Source organism: Rhynchophorus ferrugineus, unplaced genomic scaffold (assembly GCF_030347505.1).
Source record: "Rhynchophorus ferrugineus isolate W39M unplaced genomic scaffold, kcgeb_rfMv2 rfM3, whole genome shotgun sequence".
In the NCBI taxonomy this organism is placed as follows: domain Eukaryota; kingdom Metazoa; phylum Arthropoda; class Insecta; order Coleoptera; family Curculionidae; genus Rhynchophorus; species Rhynchophorus ferrugineus.
Window position 1 is genome coordinate 34558469 of NW_027472582.1, and position 16545 is coordinate 34575013.

General features: G+C 28.9%; 6 protein-coding genes across 8 annotated transcripts; 3 read left to right on the forward strand and 3 right to left on the reverse strand.

The window, feature by feature from the left end:
- The first annotated feature begins 32 nt into the window (after nucleotides 1-32).
- Ubc10 (Ubiquitin conjugating enzyme 10) lies at nucleotides 33-1605 on the forward strand. Its single transcript, XM_076399335.1, has 4 exons — nucleotides 33-259; nucleotides 474-569; nucleotides 738-924; nucleotides 1046-1605. Exons 1-4 carry the CDS (start codon nucleotides 233-235, stop codon nucleotides 1198-1200), a joined length of 465 nt encoding a protein of 154 aa, XP_076255450.1. The 5' UTR covers nucleotides 33-232; the 3' UTR covers nucleotides 1201-1605.
- Arc42 (Activator-recruited cofactor subunit 42) lies at nucleotides 1592-3608 on the reverse strand. Of its 2 annotated transcripts, XM_076399331.1 has the most exons (9): nucleotides 3477-3608; nucleotides 3277-3414; nucleotides 2938-3202; nucleotides 2770-2890; nucleotides 2535-2715; nucleotides 2325-2485; nucleotides 2134-2265; nucleotides 1886-2079; nucleotides 1592-1829 (listed from the first exon to the last, which is right to left on the reverse strand). In XM_076399331.1, exons 2-9 carry the CDS (start codon nucleotides 3305-3307, stop codon nucleotides 1703-1705), a joined length of 1212 nt encoding a protein of 403 aa, XP_076255446.1. In that variant the 5' UTR covers nucleotides 3308-3414; nucleotides 3477-3608; the 3' UTR covers nucleotides 1592-1702. The 2 variants fall into 2 exon arrangements, with proteins under 2 accessions (XP_076255446.1, XP_076255447.1); XM_076399332.1 differs by lacking the exon at nucleotides 3477-3608 and having other exon boundaries at nucleotides 3277-3431.
- Nucleotides 3547-4246, forward strand: mRpL18 (mitochondrial ribosomal protein L18). The gene is made up of 3 exons (XM_076399334.1): nucleotides 3547-3737; nucleotides 3795-3945; nucleotides 3999-4246. The coding sequence occupies exons 1-3, from the start codon at nucleotides 3547-3549 to the stop codon at nucleotides 4197-4199; spliced, it is 543 nt and encodes a 180-aa protein (XP_076255449.1). The 3' UTR covers nucleotides 4200-4246.
- A 2-nt stretch (nucleotides 4247-4248) lies between these two features.
- Nucleotides 4249-4610, reverse strand: ox (ubiquinol-cytochrome C reductase complex subunit oxen). The gene is made up of 2 exons (XM_076399337.1): nucleotides 4418-4610; nucleotides 4249-4352 (listed from the first exon to the last, which is right to left on the reverse strand). Exons 1-2 carry the CDS (start codon nucleotides 4556-4558, stop codon nucleotides 4314-4316), a joined length of 180 nt encoding a protein of 59 aa, XP_076255452.1. The 5' UTR covers nucleotides 4559-4610; the 3' UTR covers nucleotides 4249-4313.
- A 1857-nt stretch (nucleotides 4611-6467) lies between these two features.
- Nucleotides 6468-16544, reverse strand: AP-1-2beta (Adaptor Protein complex 1/2, beta subunit). Of its 2 annotated transcripts, none has more exons than XM_076399345.1 (18): nucleotides 16406-16544; nucleotides 16209-16345; nucleotides 15983-16153; nucleotides 15752-15932; nucleotides 15560-15694; nucleotides 15287-15507; nucleotides 15139-15216; nucleotides 15003-15077; nucleotides 14816-14941; nucleotides 14596-14759; nucleotides 8379-8536; nucleotides 8149-8317; nucleotides 7913-8091; nucleotides 7659-7858; nucleotides 7495-7599; nucleotides 7328-7438; nucleotides 6975-7274; nucleotides 6468-6865 (listed from the first exon to the last, which is right to left on the reverse strand). In XM_076399345.1, the coding sequence occupies exons 2-18, from the start codon at nucleotides 16314-16316 to the stop codon at nucleotides 6599-6601; spliced, it is 2748 nt and encodes a 915-aa protein (XP_076255460.1). In that variant the 5' UTR covers nucleotides 16317-16345; nucleotides 16406-16544; the 3' UTR covers nucleotides 6468-6598. The 2 variants fall into 2 exon arrangements, with proteins under 2 accessions (XP_076255460.1, XP_076255459.1); XM_076399344.1 differs by having other exon boundaries at nucleotides 15560-15712.
- On the forward strand, nucleotides 12505-14414 carry LOC143193261 (serine palmitoyltransferase 1). The gene is made up of 4 exons (XM_076399346.1): nucleotides 12505-12987; nucleotides 13055-13251; nucleotides 13308-13641; nucleotides 13705-14414. The coding sequence occupies exons 1-4, from the start codon at nucleotides 12723-12725 to the stop codon at nucleotides 14115-14117; spliced, it is 1209 nt and encodes a 402-aa protein (XP_076255461.1). The 5' UTR covers nucleotides 12505-12722; the 3' UTR covers nucleotides 14118-14414.
- Nucleotide 16545: the final 1 nt, after the last annotated feature.

A 16545-nucleotide genomic window follows, 5' to 3' on the forward strand; every position in this document is an offset into this window, starting at 1 on the left:
TTTTGGTAACTTTTGTTCCGCTAGGTTGCTTATTTTATAGTTGTTTTGGCATGGTGAGATGTTTGAAGTGTCAAATTTATTCGATAGCACTGGAGACAAACCAAGAGTTATATGTTATTAGTAAAAATTCAAGTGTTTTAAATACGTTCTTTAGAAGAAAAGTAATATTTAGTGTATTTATCTTTTACTAAGTCCTTTTCAATTTAAGGGTGACGGCTTAATAATAAACAAAATGGCAGCCACTCGAAGGTTGCAAAAGGTAAAATCATTAATAGCTGATGATTTGTAGTTTTACAATTTATTATACTCTATACTACTCATAATCAAACAGGGCTAAAATTTCCTTTATTTAAATATATATATAGTTGGGCATATATAGCTATGATTTATGGTGGAATTAATTAATATTTAATCTAAGATATTACTTATATTATCTTTTACATGACCATTATTACTAGAAAGTAATATTTTAGGAGTTAGGTGATATACGCAACTCAGGTCTAAAGTCATTCCGAGATATACAAGTGGATGAAACAAATATTTTAACTTGGCAAGGCCTTATAGTACCAGTAAGTTATCATTGTAGTCAGTTTTATTTTAAAACTACATTAGAACAATGTATGTTTTTTTTAATAACCTTGCTTCTCAAGGTTGATGTAAGGCAGGTGAATTTATTAGAAAATTATATCTAGAACTTAATAATATATATAATTATTGATCATCACTAAATATTTTAGGATAGTCCACCTTATAACAAAGGAGCTTTTAAAATAGAAATCAATTTCCCAGCAGAATATCCATTTAAACCGCCAAAAATTAATTTTAAAACAAAAATATATCATCCCAATATTGATGAAAAAGGTCAGGTATGTCTACCAATTATCAGTGCAGAGAACTGGAAGCCGGCAACAAAAACTGATCAAGGTAAGTTTGTATATTATCACCTTTAATATACAATATGTGATGAACAATAACATTGTTACTATATTTAGTAACAATGCTATTAACAATTAGTAATAAGTTACTATATTATTATGTCCTCTAGTGATACAAGCTTTAGTGGCTCTTGTAAATGAACCTGAACCAGAACATCCACTTCGAGCTGACTTGGCTGAAGAATATCTTAAAGATAAGAAAAAATTTACCAAAAATGCAGAAGAATATACTAAAAAACATAGTGAAAAAAGACCAGCTGATTAGGGAGAGATGAAAATTAAATATTAAGATCCTTTGTCACAGATTTAAAAGGAAACTCGCCTTACAACTTTTCAAGTGACTGGTGGACTGATAGCTAGATGACTTTTCTCTATAAATTTATGTTACTTAAATAAAAAGATTGCATTATAAAAAATATATAAGGTTGTCCAGATCTTAGTCTACCAAGAGCTTGTAAATTATCTTTAACACTTTAGTTCAATAACAAAGCATTTTTAAAGTATGTTTATGTTTGTACTTTATACAAAGGCTATTCAAAATTCTTGTGTCTTTTTTGTAAACACTAACTGATACTATTATACACTTAGGAATTTTATTTTTAATTTTTGGAGATGTCTCACAGAATGTTGTAAATTGTATTGATTGTTTAATAAAATTGTTTAAATAAAATATTTATTTTATGCAATATACATTATAAAAATATAATTTGTAATCCAAATGTAATAGTATCAAAGTGATCTTATATACTCTGTTTAAAGGTATGTCTTTAAAGGCCCATTTCCTTGATCAAGTTTCCAGCAATAACTAATTTCTGGATCTCAGATGTTCCTTCATAAATTTCAGTAATTCTGGCATCTCTGTAATGCCTTTCAGCAGGCATGTCTGACACATACCTATATAAACATATAACATTAAAACTATTAAAAATATTTTGCAAATAAAAAATTACCCCATTCCTCCTAAAATTTGTATACATTGGTGGCTTAAGAATGTTGCTGCCTCACTTGCAGCTAATTTAGCCATTGCAGCCTCTTTAGTGTAGGATTTATGATTATCTTTCAACCAAGCTGCCCTCCAAGTTAACAACCTAGCAGATTCAAGTTGTAAAGCCATATCCGCTAATTTATTTTGAATGGTTTGGTGCTAATTGTAATAATAATTATATATACATTAGTATTTGCAAGACATGTAAAATACCTTGATAATAGGTTTTCCAAAAGTTAATCTTTTGGATGCATATTCTGCTGCAACATCTAATGAAGCTTGAGCTATACCTAAAGCTTGGGAAGCAATTCCTATGCGACCAGAATCCAGAACCATCATAGCAATCTACAATTTATTGAGTTATATAGCATTGTATAAATATAATCAAGTTGAATATTGAATACTTTAAATCCAAAACCTAATTGTCCTAATAGATTTTCTTTAGGAACTTTGCAATTTTCAAACATCAAAGCACATGTTGAGGAACCCCTTATGCCCAATTTGTCTTCTTTTTTACCTAGTTCTAAACCTTCAACTGGTTTAGGAATTATTATAGCAGAAATACCTTTAAAACATTGCCTATAATTTAAATATCACCAATTTTTAAAATATACCCTTATGCTTTAAACTTTTATCTGTAGTTGCAAATACAACACCTCCTTCACTTTCATAGCCATTTGTTATCCAAGATTTTGTACCATTTAAAAGAAATTTGTCTCCATCTAATTTTGCAGTTGTTGATGCAGCCCCTGCATCAGAACCATTTCCTGGTTCTGAGAGGGCAAAACAGCCAACCTAAATAAATTTAATTTTTTCAGATCTTCAAAATATTAGCTAACATTTTAATACCTTTTCTCCTGTAACAAAAGGTGTTACCCATTTTTCTTTTTGTTCCTTGGTACCCCAATCTAAAATTGGTCCTAGGTACAGTGAATTATGAGCAGACATTATGACACCTGCACTTGCACATCTGAAATTTGATTAGTAATATTGCAAAACCTTACAAGAGTTTTTTACCCTCTAGATATCTCTTCCATTGCAATAGCATATGCTAGATAATCAAGTCCAGTACCACCAATTTCTTCTGGTACAGTAATACCCATTAGACCAAGTTCTCCCATTTTTTTAATTTGCTCTTGAGGGTATAAGTGTTCTTTATCTATTTTTGCTGCTATTGGCTTAAGTTCGCCTTCAGCAAAATCTCTGCATGTTTTTTGTAACATCTGATGGGTTTCAGACAAAGCTGATAAAGAAGCAATACCTCTATTTTGAATACATTTGGCTATACAAATATAAAGATATTAAAATATCCATTTAATAATAACATAAAAGTATTAAAATAGATTTAAAACATACCTAATTTGAAGCTATTTTTAAGAAAAGCCATTTTTATGGGTTTATTTTTAATACTGCTGACCTGATCTAATATTTAGAACCTACTACCTAGTTTATTAGATCGCTATAACAGGGTTCAAAGGTTCAAAATATATCATTCTAAAATAAAAATAATAATAAACATGAACATAGTTGTATATTTTATACTCTTATCAGATTACCCGGTTAAAGAAGCAGAGAGAGTTATCTAACCTAGTATTTTTTCTATGTCTGAATTAAGTTTAAAAAAAAATGCAAGCAAGAAATTATTTTAGAGTTATGACTATATGTAATTTAAGAAACTTCAGTTCTGGTGTATCCAGTACTGCAAATATATCTAACATATTCATTAACAGAAATCCTAGAAATTTAGAAAAGTTAAGAATTGGTTATAAACCTGATGGATACCATGTCGATAAACCAGGAAAAAACTATTGGCATAAGTAAATAAATATGTTTTAAAGAGTGAGCATTGAAATACTAAAAATTAAATGTTTTAGCTTAAAATTAAATATTTCTAATCAATATATAACTGCTACTATAAATCATTTTGAAAATGGTGTGGTGCTCAAAGCTTCTACATCAGAATGGTGTGTTAAAAAGCAATTATACAAAACCAAAGATACATCTGCTTTTATAAATTTAGGAAGGGTAATATCAATATATGTTATTAATTGTATGTAGTATAATTTTGGTAAATATAGGTGTTGGGCTACCGATGTCTTCAGGCAGGTTTAACAGAGATAAGTTTTGATAAGGATTCAGTAAAACAAAATGGTAAAGTGGCACTATTTTTGAAAGAACTGGAAGAAGCAGGGATTCACTTAAAGGAACCTCGACAGTATAAACCTACATATCCATGGGATCAGCATAGACCGGAAAAACCCTGGGAAGTTACTGAATAATACTAATACATTAATTTTTGTATATCTTAAATAAAAAAAGAGACAAACCAGTGTTTTTTTATATTTATTTATAATTAACTATATTAACAGGTTACAATTTCTATAACATATATGCTATTGAGCATATTTTTCTTTGATATCCTTCCATAGTTTCTAAAATAAAAAATTAAGAACACAAATGATTATTCATTCAATAACATGAATTATGTAATACTTACCCCTTCATTAATCCTATTAAAAATTGTGTCACATGCTAAGTCAAAGCCCCTCTCAAAGAAAAAAGCAGAAGCAACGCAAGCTAAAGCAAAAGTAGAGGTTCTCTTAAAAACGGTATTATAAATAGTACTTTGAACAGACATTTTGCACAGCTTTTTGCTCAAATTGAATGGAAAATTTTCAAAATGTCAATTATATGTTCTTATTACTAGAGTTGGGAACTGTTTTCAGTCGATAGTCACATAAAAGTCGATAATCAAAAAACTGAAAATAGTAATTAATAATTACTATTTTTAGACTACTGCACTGTTCCTATATTTTTTTTGTTCGTGATGTCAGACGAAGGCGTACGAATCCTTTCCTGTATAAAGTGTGAGAGAGGAAAGGACCGAGATAATTGCTTGGAGCAGTTAATTTTATATATTGTTATATTTTCCAGCGGTATTATAATCGAGATATATAATTAATATTATTAATCTATCATTAGAGAAAAGATATAATTACATTATATTATAATAACAATGCATGCAATTTATAATTTAACTTTAAACGAAGTAGAATTACTTTTATATTTGAAAGTTCTATGAATCTATAAAAGGAAATGGATTTTTTTCTATGGAATAGAATAATGCCTCACAAATGTATTATTGTATTTTAATATGTTAATTGCTATTTTTAAATAATATACTATAGGATATATACACAATAGAATTTAAACAATAGAACGTAAAAAATCAGTCGAATGAAATAAATAAAACCAAAAATAGTAACAAAATCAGTCGGACCAAAATTAGCGACTGAAAACAGTCGACTGAAACAGTCACTGGAAAAGTATTAAAATCTATAACAGTCGATAGTAAAAAGTAGTTAATCACTATACAGTCGATAGTCAATTTCCGTCGATAGTTCCTAATTCTATCACCCATGATTATCGATATATTAATATATAAATAAATATATTATTAAAATATCCATATAGATATATATCGATATTTTTTTTTGCATCCCCAATCCATACTATTTGTTGTGTTTTCAATATTGTTATATCTATCTCGTATCTCTCGTTATATTTTCTGACGGTTGCAAAAAAATATTGATATCTTCAAAATTTTAATAGTAATAATGTTACATTTTCGATTTGACATTTGTGTAGAACTTATGGCTGTAGAAAAGAAATATCCATTTTGTTAAAAACAATATATATATAATATATTCAAACGTTTTGAAAAAATTATCGAATCTTTTATAATGGTTATCGATATAATGGTCAGCGTTAATTTTTCTCAATAACCTATTATGTAGGGAATTTAGTTTCTCTGGGTTTCAGATTTGGGTTTATTTAAATGTCAAGTAGCTGTCATCGTCCTTTACATGGTTGATTGCCGAGTGTACCACGTGCATTTCAACTAATATCGGCAATTTTAAAGGAATAATAAGAGTTAAAAGTTAGTATAATATCACAAATTTATTATTAAATTGTTATTATATATTTTGCTGTTTTTTAACTATATTAATTTTGTTACTTATTGTTTTAGATGCCTTTAGCTGTCGACTTATTGCACCCTAGCCCAGAAAACCAAAGAAGGGCACACAAAAAGAAAAGGTTAGTCCAGCATCCAAATAGTTATTTTATGGATGTAAAGTGCCCTGGATGCTATGCTATTTCGACTATCTTTTCACACGCACAGAGTGCTGTACCTTGCAAAGGATGCTTAACCATCTTGTGTACATCTACCGGTGGTAAAGCTAGGCTAACAGAAGGATGCAGTTTCAGACGTAAACAACACTAATTTTATGGACGTCTTAATATAATTTAAGCTTTTGTTTGTAATAAATTCTTATTCGAAGGAAATGTAAGTGATTTTATTTCAAGTTTAGCATGTAAACCATGTCCACAAATTCCTGTTTTTTATATAGGTTGTATTGAATTTAAAGATATATTTTTATAATTATAATACTATAACGTGGGACACTGTCTTTATAAGTTTGGATGCATTTGCAATATTGCACCATATCCATAAGGTATTTTGAAGATTTTAATTAATTCCAAAATTATTGTTTTAACATTTATTTTTCGAAGCTATTTGGTAAATACAATGGAATGATTATATATTCTATACAAATTCAATTCGACATATGTTTATTGTTGTGATACATATATAGATTATATTAATTGGAAAAACTTAGTTTTTGCAAATCATATCATAGGCTTGGAAAACATAGGGGGCTACTTCCACAGATCTTGATTTTAAACTTAAGGTTGCATGTGTGAGTCCTGGAGTTAATTTCAATTCAAGGAGAACCCAAATATTATTTGTCAATTTCAATGACTGGTAAAGCATGTCTTGGCCTTCAACATTTCGTTTTGCAATTGTAAAAATGTTGTTTAATGTCATTTTACTTGAAATTGTATCGGCTGCTCCTTTAATGTCATTTATAGTATATTGAACCTAGAAAAAGATCAGAAAATTCCAACACTTCTAACAGGGATAATTGAGTAAAATGCATTACAGGTTTTTAAAATCAGATTTTAAAATAATTAAAGTTATATTATCTTACTTCATTAGCAGATGGAATATCTCTCCAAGTTGTCAAAAATACCCTTTTGTCTAGTGTACCATCCTCCAAAAACAGGATTTGAATTGGTATTTGACATGCATAGTAGAAGACATCAACATTATTTTTTATTGCAACCTGTAGGGTTGTTAATGGTTCCATTCTTTGAACAGGACCAGTAGTGTTTAATGGTAAGCTGTATTCAAGACTTTGTCCTGGCTGTAATGCTGTAACATTCATAGGTACTGCTGGTGCCAGTCCAAAACTGTTCTTATTAAATTGTATTGCAAATGCACTCATTGCCTTAAATACATATTTTAAATACCTTTTATTCATACATCAATAACATATAATACCTGCATTGCTTTATTAGTTAATGTCATCTCCATATATATTTGAGCTGATCTCCTCGAAAATGTTCCTTGTATCTCTAAACCTTTGCCTTTATCAGCTGGTAACCACAAGGCCTATTAAATTAACTAGTTATTAGCAAATATATTAATTTTAAAAAATGAAAATTTACTTTAGGGGGAGTATACATTGTTGGTGTAGTTGTAATGCCAAAGATATCTCCTAAAAGCCCAGTTGTTGAAGGAGCAGCACCGCCTGTAAGGTCAGGTCCTCCTAACTAAAATACAAAAAACTTTTAATAAAATTTAAATTTTGCTTTAATAATAAGTATTTAACCAGTATATCCAATCCGCCTCCAAGTAAATCTACATTACTTGTAGGTGCAGCAACAGGTGCTGGTGTAGAAGGAACAGTGGGTCCTCCTAGATCCATAGATAGTAAATCACCAATCAGACTTTCTTGGTTAGGAATAACTGTTGCTTCTTGTGCAGGTGCTTCATCTGATCCTTGACGAACCGGCAATGTCTTTCTAATTCCTAAATAGATATTATTATAAGCACAAACACGCATATATGTATCAAAAAATTTACCTGCACTTCTACCCTCTACAAAAGCTGTTGGGGGCTTATGATATACACTAGCTAATGAAGAAATATGACAAATCAGTTCATCTAAAAGTGTAGGTTCAAGAAGGTCTGTTTCCTCAGATATTAAAGGTTTATCTGCTAATACAACTTCCTTAGCTGCAGCTGGATCTGTGCTCAACAATCTTGAATATCATACATATCAATATCAATGTGGAATCAGAATTATTTGAAAATGATACCTCCAATAAATAAATCCTCTATCTCTAAGATCGGGGTTATCTGAATCTTGAGTGGCTAGACTTAAAACATGTTGAACAAGACTTTGGGTATGTTGAGGGCGTTTCAGAAACAGTTTTACTACCGCAGTGAGTAATTGCAATTGTACTTGAGCATTTTCATCGGCAAAACCTAAAATAACAAGAAAGCTAAGAATTAAAAAATGACTGGATGATTAAAATTGAAAAAAAACCTTCTAAGAAGCTCTCTAAAAGTTCATCAGCATTATCAATTCTTTCAGCGTATTCTCCGATAATCCAGACCATAGAAGCTCTTGCCTCAGGTTCATCTAATGTGTCCAAATTTTCACATAGTGTACTAATAATGCTCTCATATTTATTTGGGTATTTTCTAAAAACAATAAATAAATAATATACACAATATAAACAAAAATAATGTTAGTTGGTGGTTACTTTCATAAATTGGATTCTAGGATATAAGATACTAGATTGTTTTTATTAAGTTTTGACGTTAAGTTTGAAGAAAAATATCATTTTGTGTTCTAAAATATAGTAACATAATAAAACAAATATATTATATTATTGAATATAATAACTATGAACACTTGTTCTAATGATCTAATTACTGAACTCCATATACAAAACAATAAGTAGACTTGAAAGACTGCCGAAATGTTTTCAGAGCACCTTCATTGAGTGAAAATCATGGTTTTTAAAGCCAGGTGTTAAAGGAATTAACCCGAGGATTATTGTTGCAATAATTACATGTTTTTAATAATATAATAAAACATTTTTCTTCTATAAAACCGGGTTTTTCTTTCATGAATTTAATGAACTTTTATAGTCAGTTGATCCAAGATATTCCAACAATGATCATTATTTTAATAGTTTTTAGGTAATCCATAAGCAACATTCCTTTCGCATCTTAAAAAAATAATGTTAACATTCTTTTTACCCATACTGACCCAATTACAAAAAAAATAACGGATAATGTTCATTGAAATTAAGTATTTGTTTTTTTTTACATTTGAAGCTATATTAAAACGGAAGTGGTTAAAACATTATTAAACGAAGTTATTTTAAGCAGTGTTATTTAAGATTTTGTATTACTTTCGGTTATTCCCGTATTGTTGGAATTATTAAAGAGTTATGGCAAGTTTGAATAAAAAACGTAAAGTATATTTTACATTTTTTGCAGAAAAAACAAATTAATGTGCTTTATCGAAAAGTATATACAGCGATGAAAGAAAAACCCAACATATGTGAAAATGTTAACCCAATATAGATTAACAAAATTCGATAATAACAAGAATCGTTTTTTGCTTACAAGATATTTAGATCTTCGAAATCAACTTTTGATGTAATTTGATGATTGGAGAAGAAAAAGAAAACTTGTTCTTGGTTAAGGACTAATTCATATGATTCTGGAAACATTGTACTAGAGGTTGTTAAAATGTTTCTGCAAATTTTAGTGGTATTGACTTGATTAATTTCAGGTTTCATTAGTAAATGTATTTCTTAACAAAGTACTAACTGAATACTGCAGGCAATAAATACGTTAATGTGTGTATCAAGAGTGCAAATGAATATTTTATAGAATATTAGCAATTATAAAATAGTTTCATAGAATTTTAATTCCACATTTATTGGCGAGTTGTTAGTTACCACGTGGGACAGAAGACAAAGTAGAACGCAATAGATAAATGAAAGACATAGAAGACGAAGACGACTAAAGATGAGCTCAAAACATGGATGAGATCAAAAAGCGAAATAAATAAGCAAAATACAATGCAATTTTATTTAGGTAAAGAAAATATTATTTTAATCAGCCTGGTGTATTTACTATTTTGTAATATTTATTTTAGGTGAGAAATATGTATAAAAGATAAGAAATATATGAATACATAAAGGAAGTAATGAAAATATGCAGGAGTTAAAATGAAACTAACAACATAATTTGCATAGATGGAACACAGGACAAATAGAAGAAATTATGAATTATTAAGAGTATATTTGTAAACTTTTTAAAGCATTTTTGATACATATTAACTTGTTTAATGATTAATGCAATAAAATATGTGACATTTTATTCTTTGAACCTCAATTATTTTGATTATTTACTTTATAGATCTAAGTTTTGGAATATTAATAGTTAATTTAATGTAAAAAATAAATTAACTAATTGTATTCGTTACTCTTTTAATACACGTGTTCTCAAATTTCAAAATTGTTTTATTCAAATTGTCTGTTTTAATATAAAAACATATATTACTTCATTTATTATTCTATACTTATGTTTATAACATAAAATTAAAGAAAGATCCCCCATACTTTTATTTGATGCTCTGAAGCTGTTACAGTTTTAATAATAATCTAACGTACGATACTTTATTATAATGTTTAGTGGCGTAGTAATTTACACTTATTAATATTTTCTTGAACATTGAAAGTTAATCGAAATTAGATTTAATTAAATGTAATTTTCAAAATGTTAGTGAGTATTAGTTCTTGATATAGTTTGCATATATATATATTTTAATATACAGACATTTATTATTTTAATTAATGTCATGTATGAAATACATTTGTGATCTTATACTAAAAATACTGTGAAAATAAGTTTTAGTAACATCATTGTTAAATCATTCCCTTTACTCTGTTATGAGAGAAACATGATTAACTTGATACATCGTGGTCGAATTTCGACCATAAGGCGATCATTAATGCTGATAAAACTCTTAACTTGACAAACTTTTTAAGAAAAGTAAAAGGGTTGTGTTTTCATATTTTGACAATTATATATTTTTTTATTAGTGCACTTCTCCATCTAAGAAAGAAATTCACGTGTTATATCTTAGCCAATATGAGATAGATGCGGACAACCATTATTGCGTGACCTGGAAGTGTTTTCCTACCCAAAGAACTTATTTCACCTTTAGATGTCTTTCTTTCTCTGTCTCTTAGATGAAATTTTCTGAGTCACTAATAAGAATTTTGGGAAGGAGCATCCAGGATACGTGGAGCCGTAATTAAACGAACTGAACACACATACACAGACAAAGGAAAACACATATGCGGATAGATAGATTACTGACAAAAAGTTTGAACAATTAGTGTGAAAATATTTTCATCATTTTGTAACTTAAGTAATATATGAATTGTTAATAAGTAAATCACTTAAAACAAAGTGCATTTTTGCGATAAATTTCCGTAAAGGGAGGAAATACACTTGTGTTTTTAATTCAACACATACCCTCTTCTATGCTTCAATTCAAATTCAATAGGATCGTAGTAGTGCCGTTGTTACATTAACTTAAACTAAAGACCACCATTTAGATACATGAACTCAGCTGAGAGACCAACTGAGTGCTTCCTTGTTGTTTCTTCCTTTTCTGTTGTTCCTTGATTGTTCATGATAATCATATCTTCCAAAATTTGGTCACAAGATTGATTACTTTCATAGCTATGTACAAATACGAATAAAGATCAATTTGAACGTGTTTGCTTCAAGTGACAGAAACTGTTTTTCTTCCTTGTAACCAACTGGTTGTTGAGAGTTCTTTTGTTCCAGTCTTGATTAGGTGTTATAGTTACTTTCTGATTTTTTACTGATTTTCAACAAGCCACTTCACAAGTAGTCGTTTCTTACCGAAAATGATTATTATGAACAAGTTGTTATATTGCTATTGATAGCTGTTATAGCTTCCTATAGCAACAATAGTTATAGTTATAACAACCTCTTGAAATTATTACTGGTTCTGAACCACCGCCTCGGCCACCGATTAACACATCTAAGGTATATAATTTTTCACAATTAATGAAGTCTACCGGCTGACCAATATCGTCTCAAAAGACGTGCCACCCTTCTGGCTACTGTAGTAGTTGAAATGATGATTTATGTCGGGTAACTAACACTCATAAATATGTATGCCTAAATTCGGGATTGAGAATGATTTCTAGACCGAACGGCCGTTCCCAAGTAAATTATTTTGAGTTTTATGAAATATGCAATTTTTTAGGAAACATTAAAAAGTGCATTTTTTAATTTATTTTAGATTGTTAATAATACCCATTAATATTTTTTTAATAGTGCAATATTTTTAACATTTAATACCCATAATTAAAAAAAAACTATAAAATAATCAACTATCTAAAATTATCTAATATAATTTATAAAAAAACACTATATTCCTGTAACAATGACTTATTTAAATTATATTATACCCCTATTAACTAAATCATTATATTATAAAACAACCACAAAATGAGATTGGCTTTTTAACTTAATTAAATCCTTTAAAATTGAGGAGTTACGTTCCTTTTTGACAATAGCCACTAGAATTGACGCCAACTTCACGTTGCGGTGTCATCGGTAAACGTCAATTAAATAACCTATTTTTCAACTTTACTTGTGTACTTAAAAGAAAACGGCCGTAGATTTATTGTTTAATAAAATTTAAGGAAATAGTTTGAACAATTAAACATTAAAGTGAAACATACACATTAATAGGATAAGTATAATCAACTTATAACACCTGACCTAATTGGGAGTGGTCTTACCCTGCTATCTATCAATTATGCCTTCTTCAAAAACTCCATATATCGATGAAAAGTTATTCCAAGAGCGACTAACAGCGTTTAACCCAGAACCGCTAGTAAAATATGATAAAATCAAAGACAAACAAGATATTGAAATAGAATGTATTAAAGAAAACAATGATGTTATTGATTTGGCTAAGACAAACTTTTTAAATGTACTTAATAATGATGATATCAAAAACAAATCTGAAGAAATCATTAGAAAATATGGAGTAGGAACCTGTGGACCCAGAGCTTTTTATGGTAACTATTACAATAACATTATAGGTATTTAATTTTATTTTTAATTCGTTTTATTTTAATTGTCCAGGAACAACTGATATCCATTTGAAATTGGAAGACCATATTGCAAAATTTTTAAATATGGATGAGGCAATTGTTTATTCTTATGGATTTGTAGCAATTTCCAGTTCAATAGCTGCTTATTGCAAGAAAAGTGACATTGTTTTCACACATAGAGATTGTAATATTGCAATAAAACAAGGACTACAAATGGCTAAAAGCAAAGTAAATTAATTCATAAAATTGTGATGTAAATGTTTTAAAATTGTATGTCTCAATAGGTCATTTACTTTGATCATGGAAATACAGATTCCTTCACTACAGAAGTTGAAAAAATAGTTGAATCTGAAAAGGATAAAAAGAAGTTGGCTCGAAAATTCCTTATTGTTGAAGGTGTGTCATGGAAAACTGGTCAAATTGTATGCCTTCCTGAATTATTAAAAGTAGCTGAAGAAAATAAGATAAGAGTATTTCTCGAAGAATCTTATTCTATTGGTATATTAGGTAAAACTGGAAAAGGTCTTTTAGAGCACTTTAAAATCGAACCTTATAGAGTTGATTTAATCATTTCAACACTAGAATCTGCTATTGGATCTATTGGTGGTTTCTGTGCAGGTATGTTATAAAAAACAATTCTATTTATTAATGTACCCAATATTGATATACTTGTAATAATAGGTTCTCATACTGCTATAGAACATCAACGTTTATCAGGAAATGGATATATTTTTTCTGCTTCCCTACCTACCTATTTGGTTCAAGCATGTATTGAATCAATAAATCTTATAACAGAAGAAACAGCAAAAAAGTTGAAGGTTTTATCAGAACATTTTCATTCAACACTCACTGAAATTGGATATGAAGTTTTAAGTGACCCTCTATCAGCTTTTAAAGTTTTTACTATTAACGAAAAAGATGAAGAAAAAAAGAGATACAAGGAACAAAAAGTGTATCAATTTTGCAAGAACAATGGCCTTTATTTAATTTACCAGGAGAATGGTTTAATTGCAAATTTGAATATAACTCTTGCAGACCACAAGGAAAAATATGCAAAAGTTCAAAATATTTTAAGTGATGCTTTCTCCCAATGACTTATAATTTAAATTATTAACTGCAGTATCTTTGTTAATTATATATTACCATTTTCTTTGTTTTTATGATTATGAAATAAAGCATTTTAAGAGCTACAGCTCTATTACACTAAAAATACTATGCTATTTTTGTTGGTAAATTAAGGAAAGTATTTTAAATAGCATGTTGCCAGTTATTGACCACCGTAGATGGTAATTTTTTTGTTACATAAAAGTTTATAAATTTAAACATAGTTTACATATAACATAGTCCTTTCTAAATTTTTTATAGTAAATAAATAACATTTACATTTTTAATTTACATGGCTTTTTTTACTGATTATACTTTTATAGGACACATCAGCATGGACTTAATTAGACTTGGATACTTTATAAGATATTAATATTTGGTTTAACTAATGTTAACAATTACCTTGCCCTAACATTTTAACTACAAGGCTTTTTAGATTGAATTTTTGAAATAAAAAAAAATGCTTACCTAAATATATCCTTAATTACAACGATAGCTTCTTGGACCACATAGTTTACTTTAGTTTGAATTAGATCAAGTAATGTTGACACACATTTTTCAGCAGATGGTTCCACTTTAATTGCACACCTTCCTATAGCTCTGACTGCTTTTCTTACAAAGTCAACATCAACCTAAAAAAATAAAAAATTACATCTCATAATTAAAAATCATGTGTATTCAGCCATACTTCAGTGGCATACTCTTTTAATTCACTCAGTACTTGAGCAATATTGGCTTGAGATGCAAGTCTTATCATAATATCTAACTTCTCTAATTTAACATAAATTGGATCATTATACTTCACAAAGAATACCTAAAATGTACAAATTGTTTATTTAAATTATTTAATAATTTAAATCAATATAAATTCTTACTTTCATTTCATGTTTCAAAATGTCTGGTTTCTTTTGTACAATTAAATTAATATTTCTGAGAGCTACATATTGGACCTAATAATAAGTAGAATATAATTTGATATTTCTAGGATACATAAAACCTGTATATACATACTTCTGGTTCTGAACTCAACAATGTGACTAACGGTGGTGCTAGCTTTTTGCTTAAAGTATTACAGAACTCAACATCACCCTTAAAATAGACATATATTAAAAATATATAACAAATTAACATACACCAATTAAGTAAATAATATGTTTACCTGTAAAATTTCCATCATTTTAATAAGTACTTTAACTGCTGATAATACAACAGCTGCATTAGCATGAGCTAATCTTGGTGTAATTCTTTCACAAATACTTTGTGCTTCTCTTTCATCTCTGGGAGTGTAATTAGAAAGGGAGTCAAGAATGAAAACCTGGCCCCACTCTGTGCACTCATTTAAAGCAGTTAACAGTTTATTGATTGTAGATGTACTTAACTCTATAACACCAAAAAATTACTTTCATTAAATTATCTAATAATTAAACTTTACCAACTAAGGGTTGACCAGTAGGACTGCTTTCATTAATTTCAGATAAAGCAGCTACTGCATTTGCAACAACCATGGGATTAGAGTCACTTAATAGTTCTTTCAATTGTTCAAGAAAGCCTTGATCCTCTACCAAACCTAGATTTGTGTTTTGAGCTTAATGCAAAAATATAGTCGCTTTACTAAATGAATTACCTGATGATATATCATAAAGCTTAGCAACACAAACTGCAGCAGTTTTCCGCACATATGGATCTTCATCTTTCAAGCATTTTCTTAATGGCTCACATAAATATTCTGTTATCTTATCAACACGAATGCATCCCATAGTTCTTACTGCTAAAGCTCTTATAAGAGGATTGGGATCTTCACAATCCTATAATACATCTCTTAACACAAAATAAAAATATATGATGTATAACGAACCTTAACAAATGTATTAACAGCCATTATAGCCATATCAGGTTGAGATTTTGCATAATTCATTAAGTATAAATATACCAATTTTTTCAATTCTAAGTTATCAGTTTGCATGCAGTTAACAACATCAGGAAATAGAGCTGAGACATCTTTACCAACAGTCATTGAAGCAATGACCTACAAAAATACCATATATGATGGTAAGATTACACATTGGAAATTAGAAACACACCTTCTTTACTGCTTCTTTCTTTTTTTCCTTTTTATCATTATTAAGTTCTGATTTTAATTCGAAAATTTCTCCCTTCTTTGTGGTTGTAAAATATTTTGAATCGGTCATTATGTCGTTTGATATAATCAATAAATGCCCTTAAATAATTAACAGCTTAAGCCCAATAGATAAACAGTGAATTAACAATGCAAACTTACAATAGCCAGATGCTCAAGAAATTAATTTAATAATTGAACTCTTGTGAATTAAACACCCACAAATATTTAGACAGATTGACAGTACATATGACATTTGTAGAAATGACGTTACAATCCGTAGAGCGCTTGTGCTGCTCCAT